This window comes from Parambassis ranga, chromosome 13, assembly GCF_900634625.1.
Source record: "Parambassis ranga chromosome 13, fParRan2.1, whole genome shotgun sequence".
NCBI lineage: Eukaryota > Metazoa > Chordata > Actinopteri > Ambassidae > Parambassis > Parambassis ranga.
In genome coordinates, this window is record NC_041033.1 from 9317098 (window position 1) to 9338991 (window position 21894).

Sequence of the window (21894 nt, forward strand, 5' to 3'; positions counted from 1 at the left end):
CTTTGATCTCGGCGCAGAGTCTGGAGCCTGTGCCGCTCGGAGCTGTAGTGCGGGGCTGGAGCTGCAGCGCTGACATGGTGAGCGGGCCGGTGCGGGAAACACGCCACCACACCTCTCACCGGTCTGCTTTCGACTTTTAACAACCGCAACTTTGATCAACAGGCTCCGTTTGAGCAGGTAAGACCCGCGTTTGCTGAACACTTTCTCCGCTTACAACAAAACTCGTTGGCTTTAGCAGAGCGCAGCGCTGTAACAGACCTCCAGGCTTTGAAGGGATATTATAACTCATGACAGAATTATTGTATCAACACTATAAGGCTTCAAGTCACGAGTGAATTGACTGTGTGGACTCTTCGTGCAGGGATATTACTTAGGGATAATATCAGGGATATTATGACTTTTCTTGCTTGAACGTTTGAGCTCAAAGAGACGTGCTTCAGTCCTGCTGTGCATCCTCACACACACATTTCTGTTCCAAACAATCTGTAGAATTCTTATGACTATTATGAATAAATGGTTTATAGCATGGCTGCACTGGTTTTTAATTTAAAATAAATCTCAGCAGTTTGAACAAAGATTGGCTGCACTCACCAGACAATAAGTGGAGCTTAAGGGCTCAAAAAAAACCTGAGCTTAATTTGGAGGAAATCCTATTCCAAGTGCAGTTTTCCTTAGTATTTAAAAAAAAAGGTTGTAACAGTACTAATAATAGTTGACTTATTAGAGCCATTAGAATTCAACAGCCCCCCAAAATGACCTTAAACCAGAGTCAGAACATTTCTTTAAGTGCCTTAAACAAAAAATGAATATTCATATATTACAGGGCTACACTGACACCTCTGGCGATGTGAATAAAGTCTGCTGGAGTGTGTGATTGTTGTGTTCTCCTTTCAGTGGTTCATCAAAATGGTCTGGAGGCTCCAACACACCTTCTCACTCATGCTAACCGTGCATGTCCTATACTCAGCTGTGGTAAGTGTTCTCTGCACTGTGTGGATATGCAGTCTGTGTTCAGGCAGTGACTGTATACCACCTACGTGTGTGTGTGTGTGTGTGTGTGTGTGTGTGTGTTGTTCACACATTCACTTGAATTACATTTCATAATAGGACAGCTCACACTGTGGGCTCTGTGCCATCCTCACTGAAGACACTGCGTCGGTGCCGTGTATCAGTTTACCTTCATCCACTGCACTGTCCTGATTACATTTACTATCTAGACTGTCGTCTCTGGTGTTGGTGACTGTATTGTTGCATTGACTTGCAGCTATGTAGATTCCCCACTGGACTCGTTAAAGTTTGATTGTATCTCTCCCCAACAGTATCATGGTTACTTTCGCAAGAAATCCACATGAGGGGTCGACCCTCTTAAAAGTATTACGAGACACATAGCTCTGGAATGAGTCTGCTTTATCTGGTATGGATAAAAGTGGTGATGAAATGCAGGAATCTCTAACTCCCACCAAATGACTGTCACTCTCAGATGCACGCGAGGGCCGAGGAGGGGACCAGAGAGTGCAGAGAACAGGAGTACAAGGACCGCTTTGGGAACTGTAAACCCTGCCAACAGTGCGATGCAGGACAGGAGCTCTCAAAGGTTGGAACAACTGTTTCTGTCGTTTTCCACTTTACCTGTATGAAGTGAAACTGTGATATTCAGCTGTATTTTCCACAAAATCACCAAGAGGAAAAAGTACTGTCACTTGTTTATTTAGGAAACAGGGAGTGTACTAACACAGGGGATCTATAACAGGCTGGTTGTATCAACTTCCCTATGCTGAAAAAAAGTTGGATGGATCTTTCATGTGGGAAAAAAAGCTGTTGAGTTAATGAATAGAATGGACATCATCACTGTTTAGAAACATGTATCTTATCCAGGGGCCGGCATTATTTATTACTTCCTCTCTCTCAGGCAGGGAGCAGCCAAGCTGTTTTTAGCTTTTGTAGAACACCGACCCTCCTTTAATCAGTCACACCCATACTTTTGACCTTCTGCAGCTGAATGGCTTCCATTGTTTTCCCCAATGCACCCAGTCCAACTTATTGTCTTCGCTGTTTGAAGCGAGCCATGCCTAAGCTTGCTTCTCTCTCGACTGGGAATACAGTTTTTCCTCCACCTTAGCCACAGGTTTTTGTGTGCTTTGTACAAACAGGCCTCTGCAGTGTCAGTTAAGGTTGGTAAGCAATGGCTTTCCTCTCTGGCAGCAGCTACGGACCTACCTTCTTTTGCAAGTGTAGGCAGTGATGTAAAGGTGTGTTAACTAGTCAGCCTCCAATATTAAGCTAAACTTACAACTGATATACCCTACATGATAATTTCACACTGCATTTTTGCAGATTTTTCTAAATGTGAACATTAGAATGTCCAATCCAACATCACTCAACACCCGGTAGCCAGGACCCACAATCAAAACTGTAACCTGACCCAACAAGCCACCAAACTTGACCCCACTAGAGCGTGATCCCAGGTCCCAGCACTATAATATACCGTAATGCTGCTTGTGAAGGACTAGGTGGGCGTTAAAAAGAATGTGTGTGGTTCTGTACTGATATTAGCAAATATCCCAAACAACCACAAGTTTATTGGCTAGCAAATCGTCAATGTCAGCTGACAACGTATTGTTAGCTAGTGTTGACACCGAAGGACTCAGGAACAAACAGAAAAGTTAGGCAAATTCTTCCATACAGCACTATCACTGATGGACAAATTACTGTTAAAAAGCACCTCCTGGCATAACAGATTCAACAGTGCGTAAAACAAGCTCTGACTTTTATCAAAACATAACATATCCATTCATTATATAGTAAGGGATATGTTTATATCATAAAAATTAATGGCAGCTTTAAGTAAAGAATACCCTGCAAATAAAACATCTGGTAAACTGACTTCACACTCCACTAACATCTTCAAGTGCTGATGAAAAAATTGAGTATCAGGCTTTGACATCTGTTGCACACATGCATTTAAGCCTGGTTTCCTTTAATCTCAGTGCACACAGACATGGACTCTGTGGTTGGTAATACGCTTCAGTAGTCCTCATGTTTCCCTGCCAGCTCAAGAGGCATGAATGCTGCTCGCCACCCTGGGGTCCTGGTTAATAATTGGCTGCCTCATTCTTTTTTTGAAGGTAGCGGGATGCCGGCTCAAAGTGGAGACCTGGGCCTTCACTCAGAGAAAGTTTCCCAGAGACACAACTTGTGATCTGAGCAATCTGTCCATATTCTGAAAGGCAGGAATGACTGTTAGGAGAGATGCAGACTTTTGGAGTCCCTCTGTGCAGCTGCCATAGAGATCCCAGAGGAATGTGGCCCAGTTTGCTCTGGAAGTCAGCCTCTGGAAGCCGCTCTAAAGGCAGGCTGACAAACATCAATTAGCCCCTCCACACTAACTGTAGCTAAAAGAACCACCCACACAGAGAGAACGCCCATTAAAACCACTTATTCTTTTTTATCCCGGACATATTTTATTCCAGGTTTCATTCATTCATTCAGGAAGCTACTTAGTCTGTTGTGTGGGGTGACATGCTTTTCAGAGCATGCTGGAACACTGCCAGCAGGAAAAAGAGGCAGGAACACAACTTTGATGTGTCAACATCTTAATAGTATGTAGCAAACATGTAGCATTTCCTCCAGCCACGCTCTCAGGACAAAGGGGTTCTGGGTGGCACTAGCTATCCTGATCACAGTGGTCAGACAAGTTTACAATACAGAAAAAAAAACGCAAAGGAAGTGTTTGTCTTACACAAAACACTGCTTTAACTGACTTGGCTTTGTTTTTGGTGTTGTTTTCATCAACAGATCAGATGACCCCCGTCCCCCTGTGATTCCCCCCTAATCTCAGAAATATCTGAACATGCTTCTCGTTCCAGCCAGCTCTCCCCCCTCCTTTCACATGGCTGTTATACTTGGCAGTCTCACCCAACTAGTTTAGGAGAAAGGGGATGTTAAGCATCTGATTTATTTTTTTGATCGGTTTGAGTGATTCCACCTCAGAGTACCAAATGAACAATGTGTTATTTTTTCTCACAGTCAAGTTTGTGATGTTTAAAGCCTGTACAAAACCTGAGCTTTGATTTTAGGGCGGCATAATAGACTGGTTTATCACAGGTTCCCACAGTGTGTCATCTTTCTTTTTGCTGCTAAATAGGTCTCAGTGAGTGCAGGGTGTCAGCTCTGTGGAGCCTTGTTAGCTGGGATAAAAGAAGAAAGAGATCGCTCCTTGATGATCTGTGCTGCCTGGACCAGCGGGGCAGGGGTTGGCTCTGTTTTCCTTTTGTTTTGGTGCTCTGACCTGTTTGTGTCTACGTCGCATCAGCCCATTCTGCCATGCGGTGCCCCATGGACAGAGCTTGTGCCAGTGTTGGGTTGAGTGGGGATGAATCATCCCCTGGGCCCCTTCCTTCATGTGGAAGTGGGTCACAGGAGTTCTGTGAGGCTCCTTGCAGTGAGTGGACCTGAAGTCCGTTTAGACTTCTTCCCATTAATCTGGCAGGATCCTGTAGGGAAAGTTCCAGAGGTAGAAATCAGAGAACCTTTGAGGACTTCTGCAGGTTGAATGCCAGAGAGGCGGTTTGCATCCAGCAGCAGAGAAAATGAGGGCAGGGTTGACAGATGGAAATGTGGAAGGAGATGTGAGACTCACAACTCCCAGTATAATGTGCCTAGAAAATATTTGATGGGCACTCTGTCTATCCATCTTTTGTTGATGGTATGACTGAATAAAGTCATACAAAACATGTGACTGAATAACAGAGAGCATCAGCTTTAGGGACCAGCGTACCTGCTTCAGTCAGAGCATCTCTCTCTTGAAAAAAGGCGAGATCATGGCATGCAGCTACGGGCAGCCAAGTCTTCTTTTTTCCGCCTTTCCCTTCTTTATCACTCATCAGTCACCCCATCCACTCCCTCCCTGAGTTCCCCAGTGTGGCCTGCTGGAAGCCAAGGCCTTATATGGAGAGTTCATAGCAACAGCTGCAATAGTCCAGGCCTAGCTGGTCCACCTCAGGCCAGGCCTGGCCCAAGGGTTCAATGTCAGACTTGCATGTGTTTGGCTGGAAGGACTGAATTCCTCATCTTCCATCCCGACTATGCGGTGCCATCACAAGATCACATCTTTGCCTCCATCCTCCATTTTTATTTCCTGCCAAACCCAGCCCCCATATCAGAATCTTCTGCCCACATTCCAGCAGGACTGCATGCCCAGGCAGTGAAACAGGACACGGGCGAAGAGAGAAGAGAAGAGAGAAGGCCTGTTTGAAGCTGACCTTCACTTTAAGGATATATGAGCACCCCCCCCCTGTCTGTCCTCCTGGATTTGGATTGCTGTGTGGCAACACTGGATAACAGGAGGGCAGCTGCTTTAGAGCTGATCAATGCATGATGTCATCCCTGCGTGCTCTACAGTAATATCAGCTGTCATGTAAATGTCAGCTTGTCTCCAGTCTTTCAACATAATATTTAGAGATGTGTCAGTAAAGAGAAAAAAAACACAATGAACACAGGCATGTGGCCTCTGTTCATGTTGGTTCTTCTCACTAAAAGTTTGTGTTTCCACATTAACCGTCCATGCATGACTTGAAACAGGCAAACAACAACACTAAAATCACACCAAATCTTTCATACCTTTGACTTTGCTTGGCTCAGGTGGTTTAGCATTAGATCATTCACACAGCTGTAAGAAGCTGTGCTTTTTAAGGGCCCCATTTTATTGTTGAACACAAAAAGAGTATTCATCTCGTTTTCTCCATATACCTCTCCATAATCCTTGCCCCCTTCCTGAAGTGTTTCCTTTGCTTGCTGGCCTCTCAATCAACAGGACACTCACTGAGTCTGCTTGGAGAGTGAGTCGCACAAAAAACGCAGCAATAAACTTGCAATAATACAACAGTGGGTGTCCCCTACAGCCTTTATTATTCAAATGCTTGGCCTTTCTGGGTCTTGCAGCGGAAGGCCACTCATTCAAACTGAGAGAGTCAGGGAGATTATTGCCAGTGTAAGATGGACTCTCCAAAGAGGCAGGCCATTGTTCTCCTCTGATCCTGTGAGCCAAGATCATTCTTTAATTCCAGACCCCCGGTAGTCCACATTCAAGCCCTCTTTTCACCAGCTGCACATCACCCCAAACCGCCAACCCCACCTCTTACCCGGTGTATTTCTCCTGTTAATCCCTCCAGGAATGTGGCTTTGGTTATGGAGAGGATGCCCGGTGTGTGCCCTGCCGGAGCAGTCGCTTCAAAGAGGACCGGAGCCTGCAGAAGTGCAAGCCCTGCCTGGACTGTGGACTCATCAACCGCTTCCAGAAGGGCAACTGCTCCACCACCAGCAATGCCGTGTGTGGAGACTGTCTGCCGGGGTGAGACAGACACAGCTGTAACAAAAAGTTTCATAAAAAAGACCATTAAAATATCTAATCTATATTTTTCCGGTCTTTAACAGATATTACAGGAAGACAAAATTAAGTGGTTTCCAGGACATGGAGTGTATACCTTGTGGCGACCCTCCACCTCCTTACGAGCCCAACTGTAAGCATCTTTTTTCTTTTTTACCTCCTGTAACCGTTGGCCTAAAACCACTGTGGCATTTTATTCTCATGAATACACACTATTCATCCCTGATTCACAATAGGTGCTCTTTTAACATGAAACAACAGGGATACAATAGTCTAAAAGCAAACATCTACAGCACACAATTGAACTCCTTGCCAAATACTACTAGAACCAAAACCCAGGCTGTGGTGCCACAACAAAGTCTGAACACACACACACACACAACATGCCAGCACATGGTCCTTGGAGAAACCAGAACCAGCCTTTACAGGGTGGGGCGAGCCATATTTCATTCACTAAGTCTCAATGAGCCAGCCAGCAATGCTATGCTTGGATTTACAAGCTGGGCAGTTAAAAGGTTAAATGGATATGACTAACATAATAGTGGATTATAATAGCTCAGAACATGTCACTTATTTTCAGAGCCCTATTGGATTAAATGCACAAACTTCCTCAGACAAAAACCTGCATTGATATTTTTGAGAAAATGCTTCTAAACTGCTGTACATATTGTATTGTTTCAACACCAAAGTATACACATCAGGGAGTGTGTGTGTGTAATTTATTGCCATTATGCAAAAAGGAGGCAGGACGTGTGTTACAGTATGTTCACAAAGCACAGCTAATATTCCAGTAGGCTGCAGATCCAATTAACATCATCCTCCTGGCCTTTATAAGGAGTTAAGTGCAACCTCAGGATTTCAGGTTTCCACATAAAACCAACAAGAGAATGGGCTTATACCTGTGGTAATTGAGTGTGACTTCCTGATGCCAGAGGAGTGCAGCTGTTTCTGAGCAGGCTTTTGGCAACATCAGAGCGTCAGAGCATCGTCGCAGCCAGAGTTAGCACTCCTGTTTAAAAAAAAAAATAGAGACAGTTCAGGGATATCAGTCCACTCAGAAAAAAAACCAAAATGAAATGTGTGTACCGGTATCCTAATGTAAAGCCAGATGGCCTCTTCTTTGTTTTTGGGCCTTTTTGTGGGTCTAGGTAAACATATTTTTACAAGCTGCAATACTGGATGTTTAATGAACACTGGCCTTGACAAAAACTACCCCCCCACCCCCCTGTCTGCTCATTTGTCCATCTGTACAGCTTCCCTTTTTGATACTGGAGCAGGCCTGTGAAACAAAATGGCCATTGTGTCTGAGAACATAGCTGGTAGTTAGCTCCTACAGGGACTCTCAGTGGAGCATTTCCAAATGTTTGAAAGTCCCCCACCCCTCCTCCTCCCTCCACTGTTATCTTGAGGAGGGAGGTGAAAACTTAAAGGGCAGATCATTCTAATAGGCCACACTGGCCCTGGGGTAACGGTGCAGCTGTGCAGGGGAGGTAGTCGCCGTCTGTGGTGGACTGTAAATCTTAAACCCCCTCCTTTCTTCTCCTCCCTTTCCCCCAGTTGCTCTTGGAGCTGAGTAAAATTGAGGTTGTGTTTTATGGATTCCTTCAGCTGCTTTAATGTGTTTCATCTGCTGAAGTTTTTCACTGTCACGGTAGATCTCAGAGAGCTGACGAGTCCATCCAACAGACACAGGCACACACACTTAAAGAATGCTACCTGCTCTTTGTAGCTGTCCCTGCACTGACACTATTACACTCTCCAGCTGGATTTACACAGAAGTCAGACAGAAATGTTTTTTTACAGCCATAAAGTATTAGTTGTATTATATTTTAAGTGGATAAAAACTTCACTACATCATTATGAAGGTCAAAAGAGTTCATGGTAACAATATTATCTTGATATCAATTTAAGATTTGTGGGAAAAAGTGCCATATTAACACCTTTTAAAACTTTGTTGTGAATGTGTAAAAATCAGGAAGACTACACATCCAACGAGTAACTCATTCATGCTGGCACAGTACAGAAACATTCCTGTCTGCCAGAGCCTCCTGTATTAAAAAACATGCTCAGTAAAAGTCACTCAATGTCAGCGTGTGGAACTGCAGAGCAGCTTATCCTGTCTTAATCAAATTAGTTTGCAATTATCCAACCACAGCCTCACAGCAATAATGATGTTTGGTGTTGCCACATTACAAAAAGTGATGACTGTAGAATGTTTGACTACAAACAACAAAACTTTTGGATAAATCATTCCAGCAGGCATTCTAAAAGAACACAAAACACTGATTGAATATGTTGTTCAGACAGACTAGAAAGTGTTTTTGTGTGGAGAGAGACGCCGTTAATAACAGAAGTAACTGAATTTCTCTGCTGCTCCAAACTCAGCAATATGTTTGTTTTCCCTTTTGTGTTAAAAACCCCTTAGAGGTGTAAAGAGGTGCTTCTTTTATTTGGACTATGTGGCATTCCATAGAGTTAACAGACAAGGGAGTCTATGAAAGGCTGTGGTTTTATTGGTCTGGTTTGTGTGGAGATAAAATCAGCAGGTGAGGTCCCTTCAATGGGCCAGTGTTTATCTGTGTTTGCAGCAGCTGCTGAGTCTCTGATAACAGACTGCCTTTGTGTTGGCAGGCAGATGATGCTCACCACAGAGGAGCTGGATATGACCTTGACAATGATGTTTAAACAGGCAGATGGTTACTTTGAATCCCAATCATACATACAAAGCATAACACCTTTACACCTTGTTATTGTAAGACATTAGCATGCAGTGCCAAAACCACAAATATACATGGAGAAACAATCAGTACAATCTTTGTCATAGAATGACATATGTGGATAAGTTAGCTTAGCTTGTTTGTTATATTATGCTGCATCATTATAGTTAAAATATGCTATGAGTGTGTGTGGTTAACTTGCCAGCTGTAAGCCAGTAACAATAAATGACACAATACAGCAAAGAGAACATGTGTAGTCATATCAGTAAGCCACAGGTGTCACTTCTAACAATTCAGATTCAAAACCAATAATATTGTGGAGAGACACTACTTGCTCTGTGCTTTATTGTGCAACATTTATTTCTCATAATACTCTGTTGTTCAGTGCAGGGATTGTACTCTGGGCCTTTAAATGCAAACACCTCTCACAAACCTGACTCTGAGATGTGTATATTATATATTTTAACACCAAGTAATGCATGTTATGTCTTATATTATGCTTTTCAGTGCTTATATTGAACCAACATGCCCTCCAGGTCAAACGGAGCTGCTTTGAGTTTTTCATAGAAGGAATGTTAACATACCCTCATCCCCTATCTGCCTGAATTTAAAAAAAGTGATGTTTACATTGCATAGCAAAAAGCACTTGTGATGTGAAAAGGTTGAATTCAGTCGCCTCTATGATTGATAAACTGTAGAGCAAACAGCAGAGCCAACTGAAAAAGATTTTCTCAAACAAACGGTCATTCATTGTTTACTATCCATGCTGGTGACTGGCTTCACAGGTAGACCAGCTTACTTTGACTTTTGCTCTGTATCAGGCCACCCCCTCACTTTCAGGCACATATTGATGAGGACAATTATATTTTGATTTCTCATAATTATGATAAGCTGCATGGCCTCACAACGAGAAATGTGACTTAGCTCGAGGACCTGGGTGTGCTCCTGTTTTTCCACCTACTCCTTCTTAGAAGTGCACACTGATGCTGTCATGCAGGACATGCGGCTCACATGCTGATGTAACTCTGCTCCCTGATAACACACAGGATGTCTGAAAAGTCTCAGACTGTTGATTAACATCTGCAGAGGAGCTGCTGGTTGAACATTTTTATGACCCATTTGTAAATCCAGGAAGATTTGAATGTAAAAAAAAAAAGTCTGTCCCAGCAATCCCAACGGATTATTGACATTTTTGTACTAGTGTGTTCCCCGTCAGGGAACTGCAGCAGCAGCTTAATCATGAAATCAGCACGTAGTGTCTCACACACACATGTAAAAACACATTCCTATCTGACCTGTTTCAAAAGCTTGACCAACATGTGTGCCTGCAGTGTGAGCAGTGTGTGAGGGAGCCTGAGGGTGGAGGGGGTGGGGGGTGTGTGTCTGTAAATCATCCTCTGCAGAGAACCAGACAGAGGCTGATAAAGAGAGAATCCACCACAGGCGTTTTGTCTTTGAACTCCTCTGCTTATTTCATTAGACTTTTACAACAAGGCTCCGGACTAAAAGGAATATTTTGTCTCATGTTACCAGACTCCGATTAGCGGATAATATGATGTAAATGTTCTTGTTGTGCATGATGTGTTGTCTGAGGTTTTCACATATGTATGATTTTTGTACCTTTCATCCCCTTGAAACCAGCCGCATACAATAATCATTCAGCATTTCACCCCCTGCTGGTAAACTGAACTCGTCTTCTCTCCTTCCTCAGGCAGTGGGCGAGTGAACTTGGTGCCGCTGCCCTCAGTAGTGACCAGTCCGCGGGACATGGCCCTAGCCGCGGTCATCTGCAGCGCTCTGGCTACAGTGCTGCTGGCCCTGCTGGTCCTGTGTGTCATCTACTGCAAGAGACAGCTGCTGGAGAAGAAGCCCAGTGGTCAGTGTCAAAGCCAGTGAATGTCTGTCTTCAGAACAATGCATTAAGGAGTGGGAGTTTGAAGTATGAACACTCAGTGCTATAAAGACTTTCTGCACTGCTGTGACTGGTTTCTGTGCAGGCAAAGTTTTTTCGTGTGTGTGTGTGTGTAGCAAGCTCTGAACTTTGAACGCCCACATGAAGTGTCAGTGATGAATTTCTAGTACATTATGTACTCCAGGCAAGACTTTCAAAATGAAAGAGCTCACACATGCTCCAAATCATACTCTGATACACCACATCAACCAACAAAGATAAGATGATGACAGCTTACCTCGAATGAATTAAAGATGTGCTGAGCAGGCAGTTTGTGATATTTTTCCTAAGCCTTTGCAGAACCTGAAGAACACTTTAACGTGACATTATTAAGATACAGTGTTGTTTTAGAGACTTATACATCTCCTTGTGTGTCTCTGGACACACAAGGTCCAACATCTTATGATGTCGTTGTGGGGAAAAGATCTTGTGTGTTTGACATGACAGGAAAGCTGTGCTCCTTTTTATCATTTAATGCTACAAGTGGGGCTATACAGGGAACTTGAACATACATTCTTACATTAAGTTGCTAAAGCACTGTAATAAGTTGCATATAAACACATTGGAATAGATTAGATGGCTCTTCATAACAGAGCAGGATATGTTACTGCTGGATGATCTCATTGCTCCTTTGTTCCCTGCACAAACAAGCTGCACCGTTTAGCTGATGTTGCATATATGTGAAACATCCTGAGGCAAAGAATTAATGACATCACATTTGCTAGGTAAGCTCACCTTAAACAAAGGAATGTGGTAACCAAGGCATCACTAGGTATGTGTGCTTTGTCAGAGTGTGAGTGGAGTAAAGAGAGTGGAGTATTTTGAGGGTAGTTTCACTCAGTAGAAACGCAGCCCCACCCTTCACCAAAGCTGCCACAGAATGCTAACAGTACTTTTTAAAATTATACAAAGGAATTTTAATCAGCCTCATGGACCTGAGGGTTGTTAAGCATTTCCCAATACATGAGTGACACCATCCCTTCCCACCTGGTAATCATTCTTACAAGTGCCAGGTATTACTTCTGTGAGAATAATCAAGAATTTCCTTCAGGATTAATAAAGTTTTATCTTATCTTATCTTATCTTATAATAAGGTGCCTGCAGTATACTGAATCCTTAAAGAACAAGGTGACTATTCAATTAATTGATGGCTGATAAATCATTTACTTTTTTTCTCAGCAGTGTCTCTGCAGTCTCAGGACTGTCCTTTCAGCGGGGCGGAACTCTCCTGTCTGGACCCCCGCTGGCTCCATGACTTTCCCCCGAGACCCTGCTGCCAGTGTCACCTGGGCCCCGGACACACCTGTGGTAGGCCATTCAAAGATATCATAAAGCAAGCAGACAGCTGTAATGCTCGGGCAGGCTTTTATAGTCACTTCACTCTGGCAATGTTTGCAGTTGTGATGTATATTTGTAACTTTAACAGAGTGTGATTATTACTGAGACGTGTGTGTGTGTGGTGTTCAGGTCCAGTCCACCTGATCCCATCTCTGTGCTGTGATGAGAGCTGCAGTCTGGGCCGCAGCCAGGACATCAGCCCCTTCCACTCCCAGATGAGTCTCAGTGACGGGTGAGGATGAGAACATATGACTGAAACTTTTACATTTGTCATTATTTTAAGCAGACAAAGAACACGTCAGGAACTAAGGGTGACAATCTGTTGTTTACAAAGACCATATTAAAAGTGCTGCATTTGCCTGGACATACACCACAACTGCAAACATTGCCAGAGTGAAGTGACTATAAAAGCCTGCCCGAGCATTACAGCTGGCTGATGGCTAAAACCAACAGTAAGCTTCCAACAAACACAACCCAGTCACATGCATCACCTCAGATAGCACCTACTGTAGATCAGCTGCTGCATGAATTATTAGGTGTAGAATAAAACTGCAGGAACAAACCTGACACTCCCCATCATGTGTTTGTAAGCCAACAGTGAAGCTGGGAACAGCAGCCAGGTAAACACCACTCTGTTGCTGTACTGCCTCAGGTGCAGCCTTCTAATTTCTGTTGTTCCTTCAAGTTGCTGTATGTATCATATTGTGGTTAATTCGCCTCTTTGAACTGCTCAATCCAAAGGGTGTGGCTGCCAACTGAGACTCGTGGTGATAATAACAACAGGTTTTCTTTGCTATGCTTCCTAGAAACACAAAGCTGAAGGAAGAAGGCACCTCACTGCAGCTGGAAGGACATCCAGAGTCTGTCTACGGGGATGCTGGAGGAATGAGAGGAGGTTCAGAGCCTGCAGAATATTTTGGGTGCTATCAGTGCAATGATGACCCTGCAGAGAGACTTGAGGAGGAGGAGGAAGAAGAAGAGGAAGGGTCAAGGGAGGATTTACCTGAGAGGAGCAGACAGATGTGCACTGAAGGTGTGACAGAAGCACTTCTACCCAAACAGCAGAGTCAGGAAGGTGAGCCTACATGTAACCACATCAACACGCTCAAACCCAGGGGTGGTGTTCCTGAAATACTTACCACTCATTGCCTTGATATTAATTATTTTCCTCATAAATGTTTTATTGGTGCATTAAGACACTCCCTTTCAAATTAGCCACCTCAGAACAAACTGCTTAATGAGCTAAGTGCACAGAATAGAACACATAAAATCACTCTCTCAACATTGCTCAGACTCTCCTCTTTTTATAGACCCTGCTGTGCGTGTGGCTGTGAGCAGCAGCTGGTAAAAGCACGCCAGCTCTTTGATGTAGACAAGACTATCCTGTTTTAGGTCAGGCCTTGGCTGGCTCCGGGTAGATATGTTACTAATCGCTGCGTGTCTGCGTTCCTCTTCCTGCTCTCTCTCCCCAGGATGACATGGGGATTCTTTGGCTTGTGTTCCACCCTTGAACCACCCTGGACTCAACAACAACAACCCCAGCCAGATCCAGTCTCAGATTACTCACCAGTCTCCCCACTTTGACTCTACGCACACTGAGACCAGCAGCCACTCACCCGTGTGGCCACGCTGCCCCTTCGAACACTTGCCCCTGACTTTGGAGCACTTCTTTGGATGGCCCAAGCAGAATATGTACATACATGTAAACACTGCATGAGGGAGAAGATACACTTCTTACACACACATAGAATGTGAACTCATTGGCCCAGAAGGTAAAACTCATATGAAGTTGAAACGTTGAGGAGTACAGACTTATTACCGCAGAGCAAAGTGAATCAAAGCGCGCCTCTGTTCTGCCCTGAGAATGTGTCGCTTCTTCACATGTAGGAGTACATAAACCGTACCACTCGTCTAGCAGCAGCTGGTGTTATGAAGCTTTTGTGTGTCAAGGTGACCGTTTTTAATTTTAAAGTGTGAAGAAAAGTGTCAAAAGTGATGATGTTGCACATTGAGGACAATCTTGATATTATGGAACAAGTACAGACGAGGAATGTCAAAGTGATGAACGTGTTGTAGATACTGTAAGATAGTACATAGGTCAATATTTTTGTAACATACACATGATATCGTCTTGTTGCTTCTTCTCTGCCCAGTTATAGTGTTGATGGTTGTGAATGGTCACTTCCACTTTTGTTATCTTTGATGTAAATAAACCACTTGAACAAGTTCACATGTTTGAATGTCTCCCAAACATTCAGTAAAGACCAGGACAGTTCAGACGTTAATGATTTGTTTGTTGTCAAACTCAATAGAAAAACAACCACAAATGAAAATGACCATTATAGTTGCATTTCAACTGTGATTCTCCATCTCCACTTTTAATAGGCAGGTTAAAAGAAGCGCTCATTTTTCAGGACAGTGGCCAGTATTTGGTCACCAGCAAAAGCTGTTCCAAGAATTTAACAATTTTTTTCCTCAAAAGTGGAAGAAAGTACATCCCTCAGTGCTTTATCATGATACAACAGTGGATTTCACTGCAGATGCAGTTAATATTGTAGCTGACTGATTTTACTCTTCATATATTGTCAGGCAGTTCAATTCACTTCAGTAAAAAGCAAGGTGAAGATAACAAGGTAAAATACTGAAGAACAAAATGTACAGCTTGAGTAAATTCACTTTGTTACGTTCCAGCACTGACATCGTTTTTATATCCCCAAAGCCATTTTCCCAGGCTGAGCAGAACTTTACGTGACAAGTAAACTCATTCTGATGCATAAAATTACACTGACAATTATTAACATTTAGACTGTGGCTGCACTTCAGTTGGATTCAGAAACAGATCCTGTGCTGATATGATTAGCCCGGGGTTTAACTGGAGACAGATCACAGAGGTAAAAAAGCATCTGAAAATGACATGCTGAAGAACCAAGTCAACATGCAGCGTTGCAGCCACCCAGGTCGCTCTGGCTTGCCCTGATGGTGAGTTCACGCTTTCAGTAATGACGTAAAGCTAACTCGCCGCCAGCCTAAGATCTTACATCCGAACAGGGAGCAGCAAACATAATGTGAACTCTTTGGCTACCAGAGATTTACTGTTGAATCAGAACAGCTTTAATACTGTGTGGAGCATACTTATACTTCTGTGGTGTGTTATTAATATGGTCAGAAGAGACCAGTGAAAACTCACAGCATCGTGTTCTGGATTTCTGTCTCTGACCTCCCACCCCCCTCTCTGGTAAAACCCTTGACAGACAAAACAGATGGAGCGGTATTAATTTAAAGCCTAAACAATGACCATGTGACAGGAAGAGCAGATTAAGCATTCTTCCTCACGCTGATTTGATCAGGAAAAAACAATGTCCTGCTTTTATGTGAGCAGAAACTGGAACTCTAGTAAGGGTGAATTAGCTGCAGAGATGATGAATTAAAACAAATGATGTAAACCACAAACATAAACTGTTATATTTATGAAGCTTTCTTAAATTACAGTTTAAATTGTTGAGTATTTTTTACTGAGAAAATGTGTGGAGGTTATGATTAGATTCACTGAAACATAATTAATAATGACACATTAGAAAAATCCACATTAATCAATTTTTTTGAAGTCATACCTTAATTGACGGAAAATAGGACAAATATATTAAGTCAATGTGACTGAGAGAGACCAGCAATATAAAAAAATAATTTACAGACACTGTAAGAGTGATGCTGTGTCTGTCACCTCTCAGCTCAGTGTCTGTGTGTCTGTCTTGTAAAGTCCGTTTCCAAGCAGACATCTTTTAGCTTTCGGAGTCCATGATGAAGGTCTCGAAGTTGGGGTTGAGCTCAGACACCAGCGCGTCTACAAAGTCCTCAATGCTGGGCCGTCTCAGCAGCATGCCTGGAAAAAACAAACAAAAAAAACAATAACAAAAACAGAACAGCCCATGTTACTATGGTAAGGACTACTACATTGCTCTGGGTTTCCTATTTTCCATCACTATCACCTCTTTATCCTGGGGAAAGTCAATGAAAATAGCATTAATGGTTTTTAAAGAAATCCTTTGAAGTTTAAGTGCTATTTTTATTCCAATAAATCTAAAATCTCTACTGCTGCTGAGACGTGACCTAATACCAGCTGCCCCTTTCCACACTTATATTATGGATTTTACATGTACACTAAGTGCCTCGTTATACTCCCAGACTTCTAACACATTCCATTTGAAAAATGGATGCTAACTGGAGCTACTCCATAACATTTAAACTCAGATATTCTGTTTAGGAAAGCCTAATATTTGCTCATGCTGTATGTGCTTTTCAAATAAAACACTTCATTTTCTTTCAGAGTAATTTTAAAACAGAAATAGGTGTAGCTCCTTGAACAAGTGTGCATGCAGGGGGAGTTCAGCTGCTTTCGAGGTCATCCAGCTCCCTTTGGCTGTCGCTCTAACACACAGTGGTGACCACTTTGGCAGCTTCAAACAATCTGCTTAGAATGATTCATTTCATATTTTAGAGAACAGTGCAAGTCGTCACTGTTTGTGCCAGAGCCACTGACTGAAGTATTTGAGGTTCAACTATATCACACAGGATCAATACAAAAGACCATTTATCATACTTTCCCTACAGTAATACAAGACAACAAGAACAGAAACAAGCTTTATGAACACGTTTACCAGGCCACAGACAGAGAGACACTGTAGTAAAACAAAGCCATGACGCTCCTAACATCTCCTACTTCTGTACTATATACTTTACAACCCTCTATAGAGGTGATGCTGAACTCACACACTCTTTACAGTAGAATGTGACAAGTGTTGTGGAGCAAACATGGCTGTGCAGCGGACAGCAGGCCCTGGGAATGTCTGTGTGTTTTGAGAGCCTGTCTGCCAGCTCATGCGTAGAGGACTCCCTCACTGGCTTTACAATTCAGCTGCACACCCGCTTTGAAGTCAGTTCATTTCCCCTTGTATAGCTGCCAATGTAAATAGGCACTCACCCCCTCCACTTCTTTCCTGCATGGGTCACCTCCAGCATGTACATACACACTGTTGCACACCAGCATGTCTGCACAGGCACACATGAATGAAGACACAAAACGTTTCACACTTCGATCCCGTACGTACAGTCTCTCACATACAATGGGGAACCCACGCTGTTGCCTGACATTGACTCAGCAGGTAGAAACTGAGTGAAGGTTCTGCGGTGAATCTGCTTGCATGAGAGCAGCAGAGAAGGGATTATCATCTCCTCTTACCCACCAGTCGCACCCTGCCTCTTGGCTACAAGATGATACCAACACACAGGGGTCCCGAAAAACACTTCAACCACAAGGCCCCTGATTCTTGGGAACGAGGCAGCCACATGAAAGCAATGATTTCCAACCAGAAATGATAGCCTTAATTAAAGAGCTGAAGGATGAGACCACTGCTGACATCTGATGACCGCTTTAAAGTGGAAACCAAAAGGCTTTGAACAGCTTAAGCTGTATTAATAGATGTTCATACACAGGCCCACCTATCGAATTACACCTCGATTCAGATTAGCAAGTATTGTAATTTAAATCCTGAATTTCATACCATGGAACCATCATGCTGTCTGAGGTAAAATGGGCCACACTTCTAGCACATTCATTTTTCAATATAGTTCTCTGTATTACTTGAACATGACTGATCATCTGAATCATCACCACCACTCTCAAAATGGATGGACCACTGAGCTCCTGCTTCATATTTTGGGTCAAGATCTTCCGAGTGCAAAATCAGATAAATGAGTTTTTTGGTCTATTGGTGAGGAACACATCAGGCTACAGCAAAAACTAACCACTAATAAAAGTTCCATCCATTATCTGACATCTGCGGGTCCTGACTGATAGCAGAAGAAGCACAAAAGGTCGAGGTCGAACACAGAGAAACAGCTGTAGTAACTGGAGCTCCAAAACAACAGAGAAGCAGGCACACAGGTACACACACGTTCTGACATGACACTTGTTTACATACAGTGACTGTGCAGACAGCACGGTTTCTGATTTGTACTTTGCGCACACTATCAGCATCATCACCACCACTTTCTCTAATAGATGTAATTTCTCGACTGTGGATTCACATCAGAAACCGATGTCTGAGGCCTCACCTGCCACAGGTTAGTGTGGTCTTAAACTAGCAAAGTTAACATCACAAGAGCGATGACAGATGGCAAGAGGAGGAGGGTAGAAAGAGGATAAAGGTGTGATCATGAGAGAGGTTAGCCAGCTGAACAGCTCCCTTGCCAGGTTCTCAGCAGCCTGAGATGTCATCACTTGGGTCTCATACACAGCGACTAAACGGTAGATGACGAGAGAAACAACAATAAAGGAGCGAGGAGTGAATCTGTTCTCAGCCCTGATTCCTGGGAGAGTTTGAGAGGAATGCACAGATAACCTCAGAGTCATAACAACACTGTGGAGGAGTATCTGATCTCAGACGCTGCTTTTATACATACACACAGGGAGGAGGGGCTGAGTCAGACAAGACCAGCTAAGTGAGTAACAACCAGCACAAAGTACCACCATGGTTGTATGCCTCCACTAACTAGTCCAGTTGCACATGCTAGCACTGCTAATTCTTAATTGTGAATGCTGCACACACATCTTCAACTCATCGGTATAGAAGGTCTATCAACCACCATAGTTTCAAGGCTTGTCAGGAATCATTCATCGGCCAGATAAAGTCCTCAAAGTGTGCTACTGTCACCTAGCAACCAGGTCTCCTCAGTTGCTAATATTACCTCTGTGACGCCATGACACAATTGGTATATAAATGCAGCGGATGTTTGTAGAAAATCTCTCAAGATGTTCACGAGAAAGAGGAGGATCAATTCCACAGCGGGTAAACTATGAATCATCATATGTCCTGTGACAGGATTTTAATGTGATTTGTATTCAAAAGAAAGAAGTGCCGGTGATATGTTGAGAACGTCTTAGGCCAAATGCAGATAACATATTACAACATACTGCACATCTTGTTTTGAGATTCTGTATCTGTACATGATATTTCTCTCCTGACTTGCAAGAAGGATTTGTGTGAGTTCAGGAACTCACAAATCATGTATAAATCCATCTGCTGTGCAAGGTAAAGAAATTTCTGCCTCCATCCATACTTAAAAAAAAATAAATTACAGTATCTCTGAATAATGCACATAGTCCACTTTTCATTCCGACCCGACTAATCAAAGAAACACAACCGAGCAGTTTCCACTGACAACGAACCTGCCATTTATTTTTGCCATCACAGTCAGAGACCATTTCTCAGAGCCATCCCAATAAATACAAGAGCAGAAATCCTTCATATAAAAAAAGCAAAAACCAAACACTATTGTGATTTGTTGCACTGATGAGGAAAATAACTTTTAGTCTCACTCATTAATCAACTGATTTACCATTGCAAAAGAGTCATTTAGCATTTAGGACAGCTGGAATATTTACATCCACACAGGCCATCCAATATCATGTGGCTTACAGCAGTACAGACACCATATGAGTCGCTCTCCACGCCTGACAGTGTTACAGTGGGCAGAACTCACTCTTGGCAAAGTCGCAAGGAAAAACCAGGGCCAAACTAAACATAGGCTGTGCTTTGTGTCCATTGTTGGGAGAGCCTTAGGACAGAGGCTTTGCAGTGTGAGTCATCTCGTATTTAAGAGTTTCCATTTCCATTCATTATGGCACTGACACAGCCATTGAGAAACAAGGCTTCTACCCATTACAGTCATCTCAGGCGGCTTTAGCCAACTTGGCCAGCAGAGTTTGGGTAAAACAGCAGGTGTTAAAAGACACATAACAAACCATAGGCTTTTTGGAGCAGCTAGCAGTGGAGTACTTTGCTGAAGGACACTTCAAGCGTAGTTACTGTGTATTAGAAGTGTACCACTCATTCTCTTTCCCGTCCCAATTTATCCGAGCTGGTGTGGGAACATCAAGAATCTTTAGTTCAGCTTCCACAGACCCCTCTTATCCCTATAACACTTTCTCCAAACAGAACAGAGTGGTTCTTACTGAGAAATGGAAACTATTGACTGTGTTTTTTCAGGTATGTAGTCACCCTAACACGTAAATCCACATGATGTTCTTCACACAATCATATTTGAAGAAACCTTAGCTTAATACAACCTGCAAAGAACTTGTTTATTTACTCAAAGGGTGGTGGACGATGGGTATCAGTCAAATGAAGACCTTTGTGGCTAGTGAGCAGCGCTGAGTTTGGGTAATAACAGCTCTGGGGAAAAGATTTCAGTAAAAATGCTTCTAAATTACAGTCCGGCCTGCAGCTACTGCCGGGTAAATTTATCAAACATCTGAGTTACCGCCTAGAAAGAAGTTTGCTGATGAAGATAAAGAAATTGGGGGTAAACTGTCTTATGACCTACATTCTTCCTCAAAACTGATAAAATAGATATGTATATTTGTTTTTTTTGTTTAACCTAAACACAGGTAAAGTGAACATATTATGCAAAACCTACTTTTTCATTATAGTTTAAAAAGGAGTGTGTAAGAGGAGACGTTCAGGTCTGCAGCCCCTTATGATGTCAGAGCTCCGCCCCAAGATGGTTCAAACATGCATGATTGAACTTCTGTGTTTTTCTTAATAGGGGGTTAGTGGGTAGCAAAATGTCTTGAACCAATCAGAAGGCACAGCTGACCATTATTGATCCCAGTCCTATGCGCTTGACTGTGTTTTGTTACTTCATGAGTTCAGTGGTTCAATAGGCCAATTACACCCACTAGGAGATCGCAGCAACAGGACACATTCGTGCTTTGAAAATGTGAATAAACCGCAGCGTGCACCTTCTCTGTGATGCCATACTCCTGCATGTGTATGACAGTTTTCTGTGTATGCTTAAGTCAGAGAAGAGCTGATGAGCCCAGATTTCAAAACACATTTTTGGCTGCTTTAGTAGCGGTGTAGCTGCTGCTCATAACTATTCTAAACATGTCAAGGTGTGAAAAGCAGTTACCTCTGTGAGACCTGGGGGCAAACCAGGAGCTCACCGCTTCTGTAATTATAGCTTTGAAGTTCAGGAAGCTTCTTCTACAAACCACACTTAAGAAAGGCCCAGAAAGTAAGCAAGACAAGGGTGATGACAAACATTGCAATGAGAGGTTCTTTGTTGATGAAGCGCCCTCACAAAAGAAAGAAAAAGAACAAACTGCAGTACTTCTGAGGAGCAGTCCTTCACAAATACAGCCTCGTAATGTAAGAGAATGATCCAGACAAAAACATATAAGAATGAGTCTGGCCATAAATCAGACCTAATGTATCCGGTCACAACATTTCATTGATCTGCCACTTTAATCAACTATCAACATAGACCCCTGACATTCATTAATGTTCTTTAACAAATTAAAAGTTTTTACCTATACTATAAAAGTACAATAAATAAATGCATTTCCACTGGCATTTGTGGGCGATATTTTCTACAAGTGGACCCATTTGTAGAACCAATTTGAGCAACACTGACTGGTTAAACTTTACGCTTTCACAAACAAC

General features: G+C 42.9%; 2 protein-coding genes across 3 annotated transcripts in view; one reads left to right on the forward strand and one right to left on the reverse strand.

Moving 5' to 3' along the window:
* tnfrsf19 (tumor necrosis factor receptor superfamily, member 19) lies at positions 1-14619 on the forward strand. Of its 2 annotated transcripts, none has more exons than XM_028419727.1 (10): positions 1-177; positions 895-972; positions 1481-1594; positions 6171-6349; positions 6433-6518; positions 10814-10978; positions 12233-12361; positions 12521-12623; positions 13198-13466; positions 13864-14619. In XM_028419727.1, exons 2-10 carry the CDS (start codon positions 907-909, stop codon positions 13866-13868), a joined length of 1116 nt encoding a protein of 371 aa, XP_028275528.1. In that variant the 5' UTR covers positions 1-177; positions 895-906; the 3' UTR covers positions 13869-14619. The 2 variants fall into 2 exon arrangements, with proteins under 2 accessions (XP_028275528.1, XP_028275529.1); XM_028419728.1 differs by having other exon boundaries at positions 12236-12361.
* Positions 14604-21894, reverse strand: part of LOC114444862 (mitochondrial intermediate peptidase-like) — a 21658-nt gene continuing 14367 nt past the window's right edge. The window contains exon 19 of the mRNA XM_028419726.1: positions 14604-16271. Coding sequence (XP_028275527.1) covers positions 16171-16271 — 101 coding nt within the window. The 3' untranslated portion in view covers positions 14604-16170. The remainder of the gene's footprint in view (positions 16272-21894) is intronic.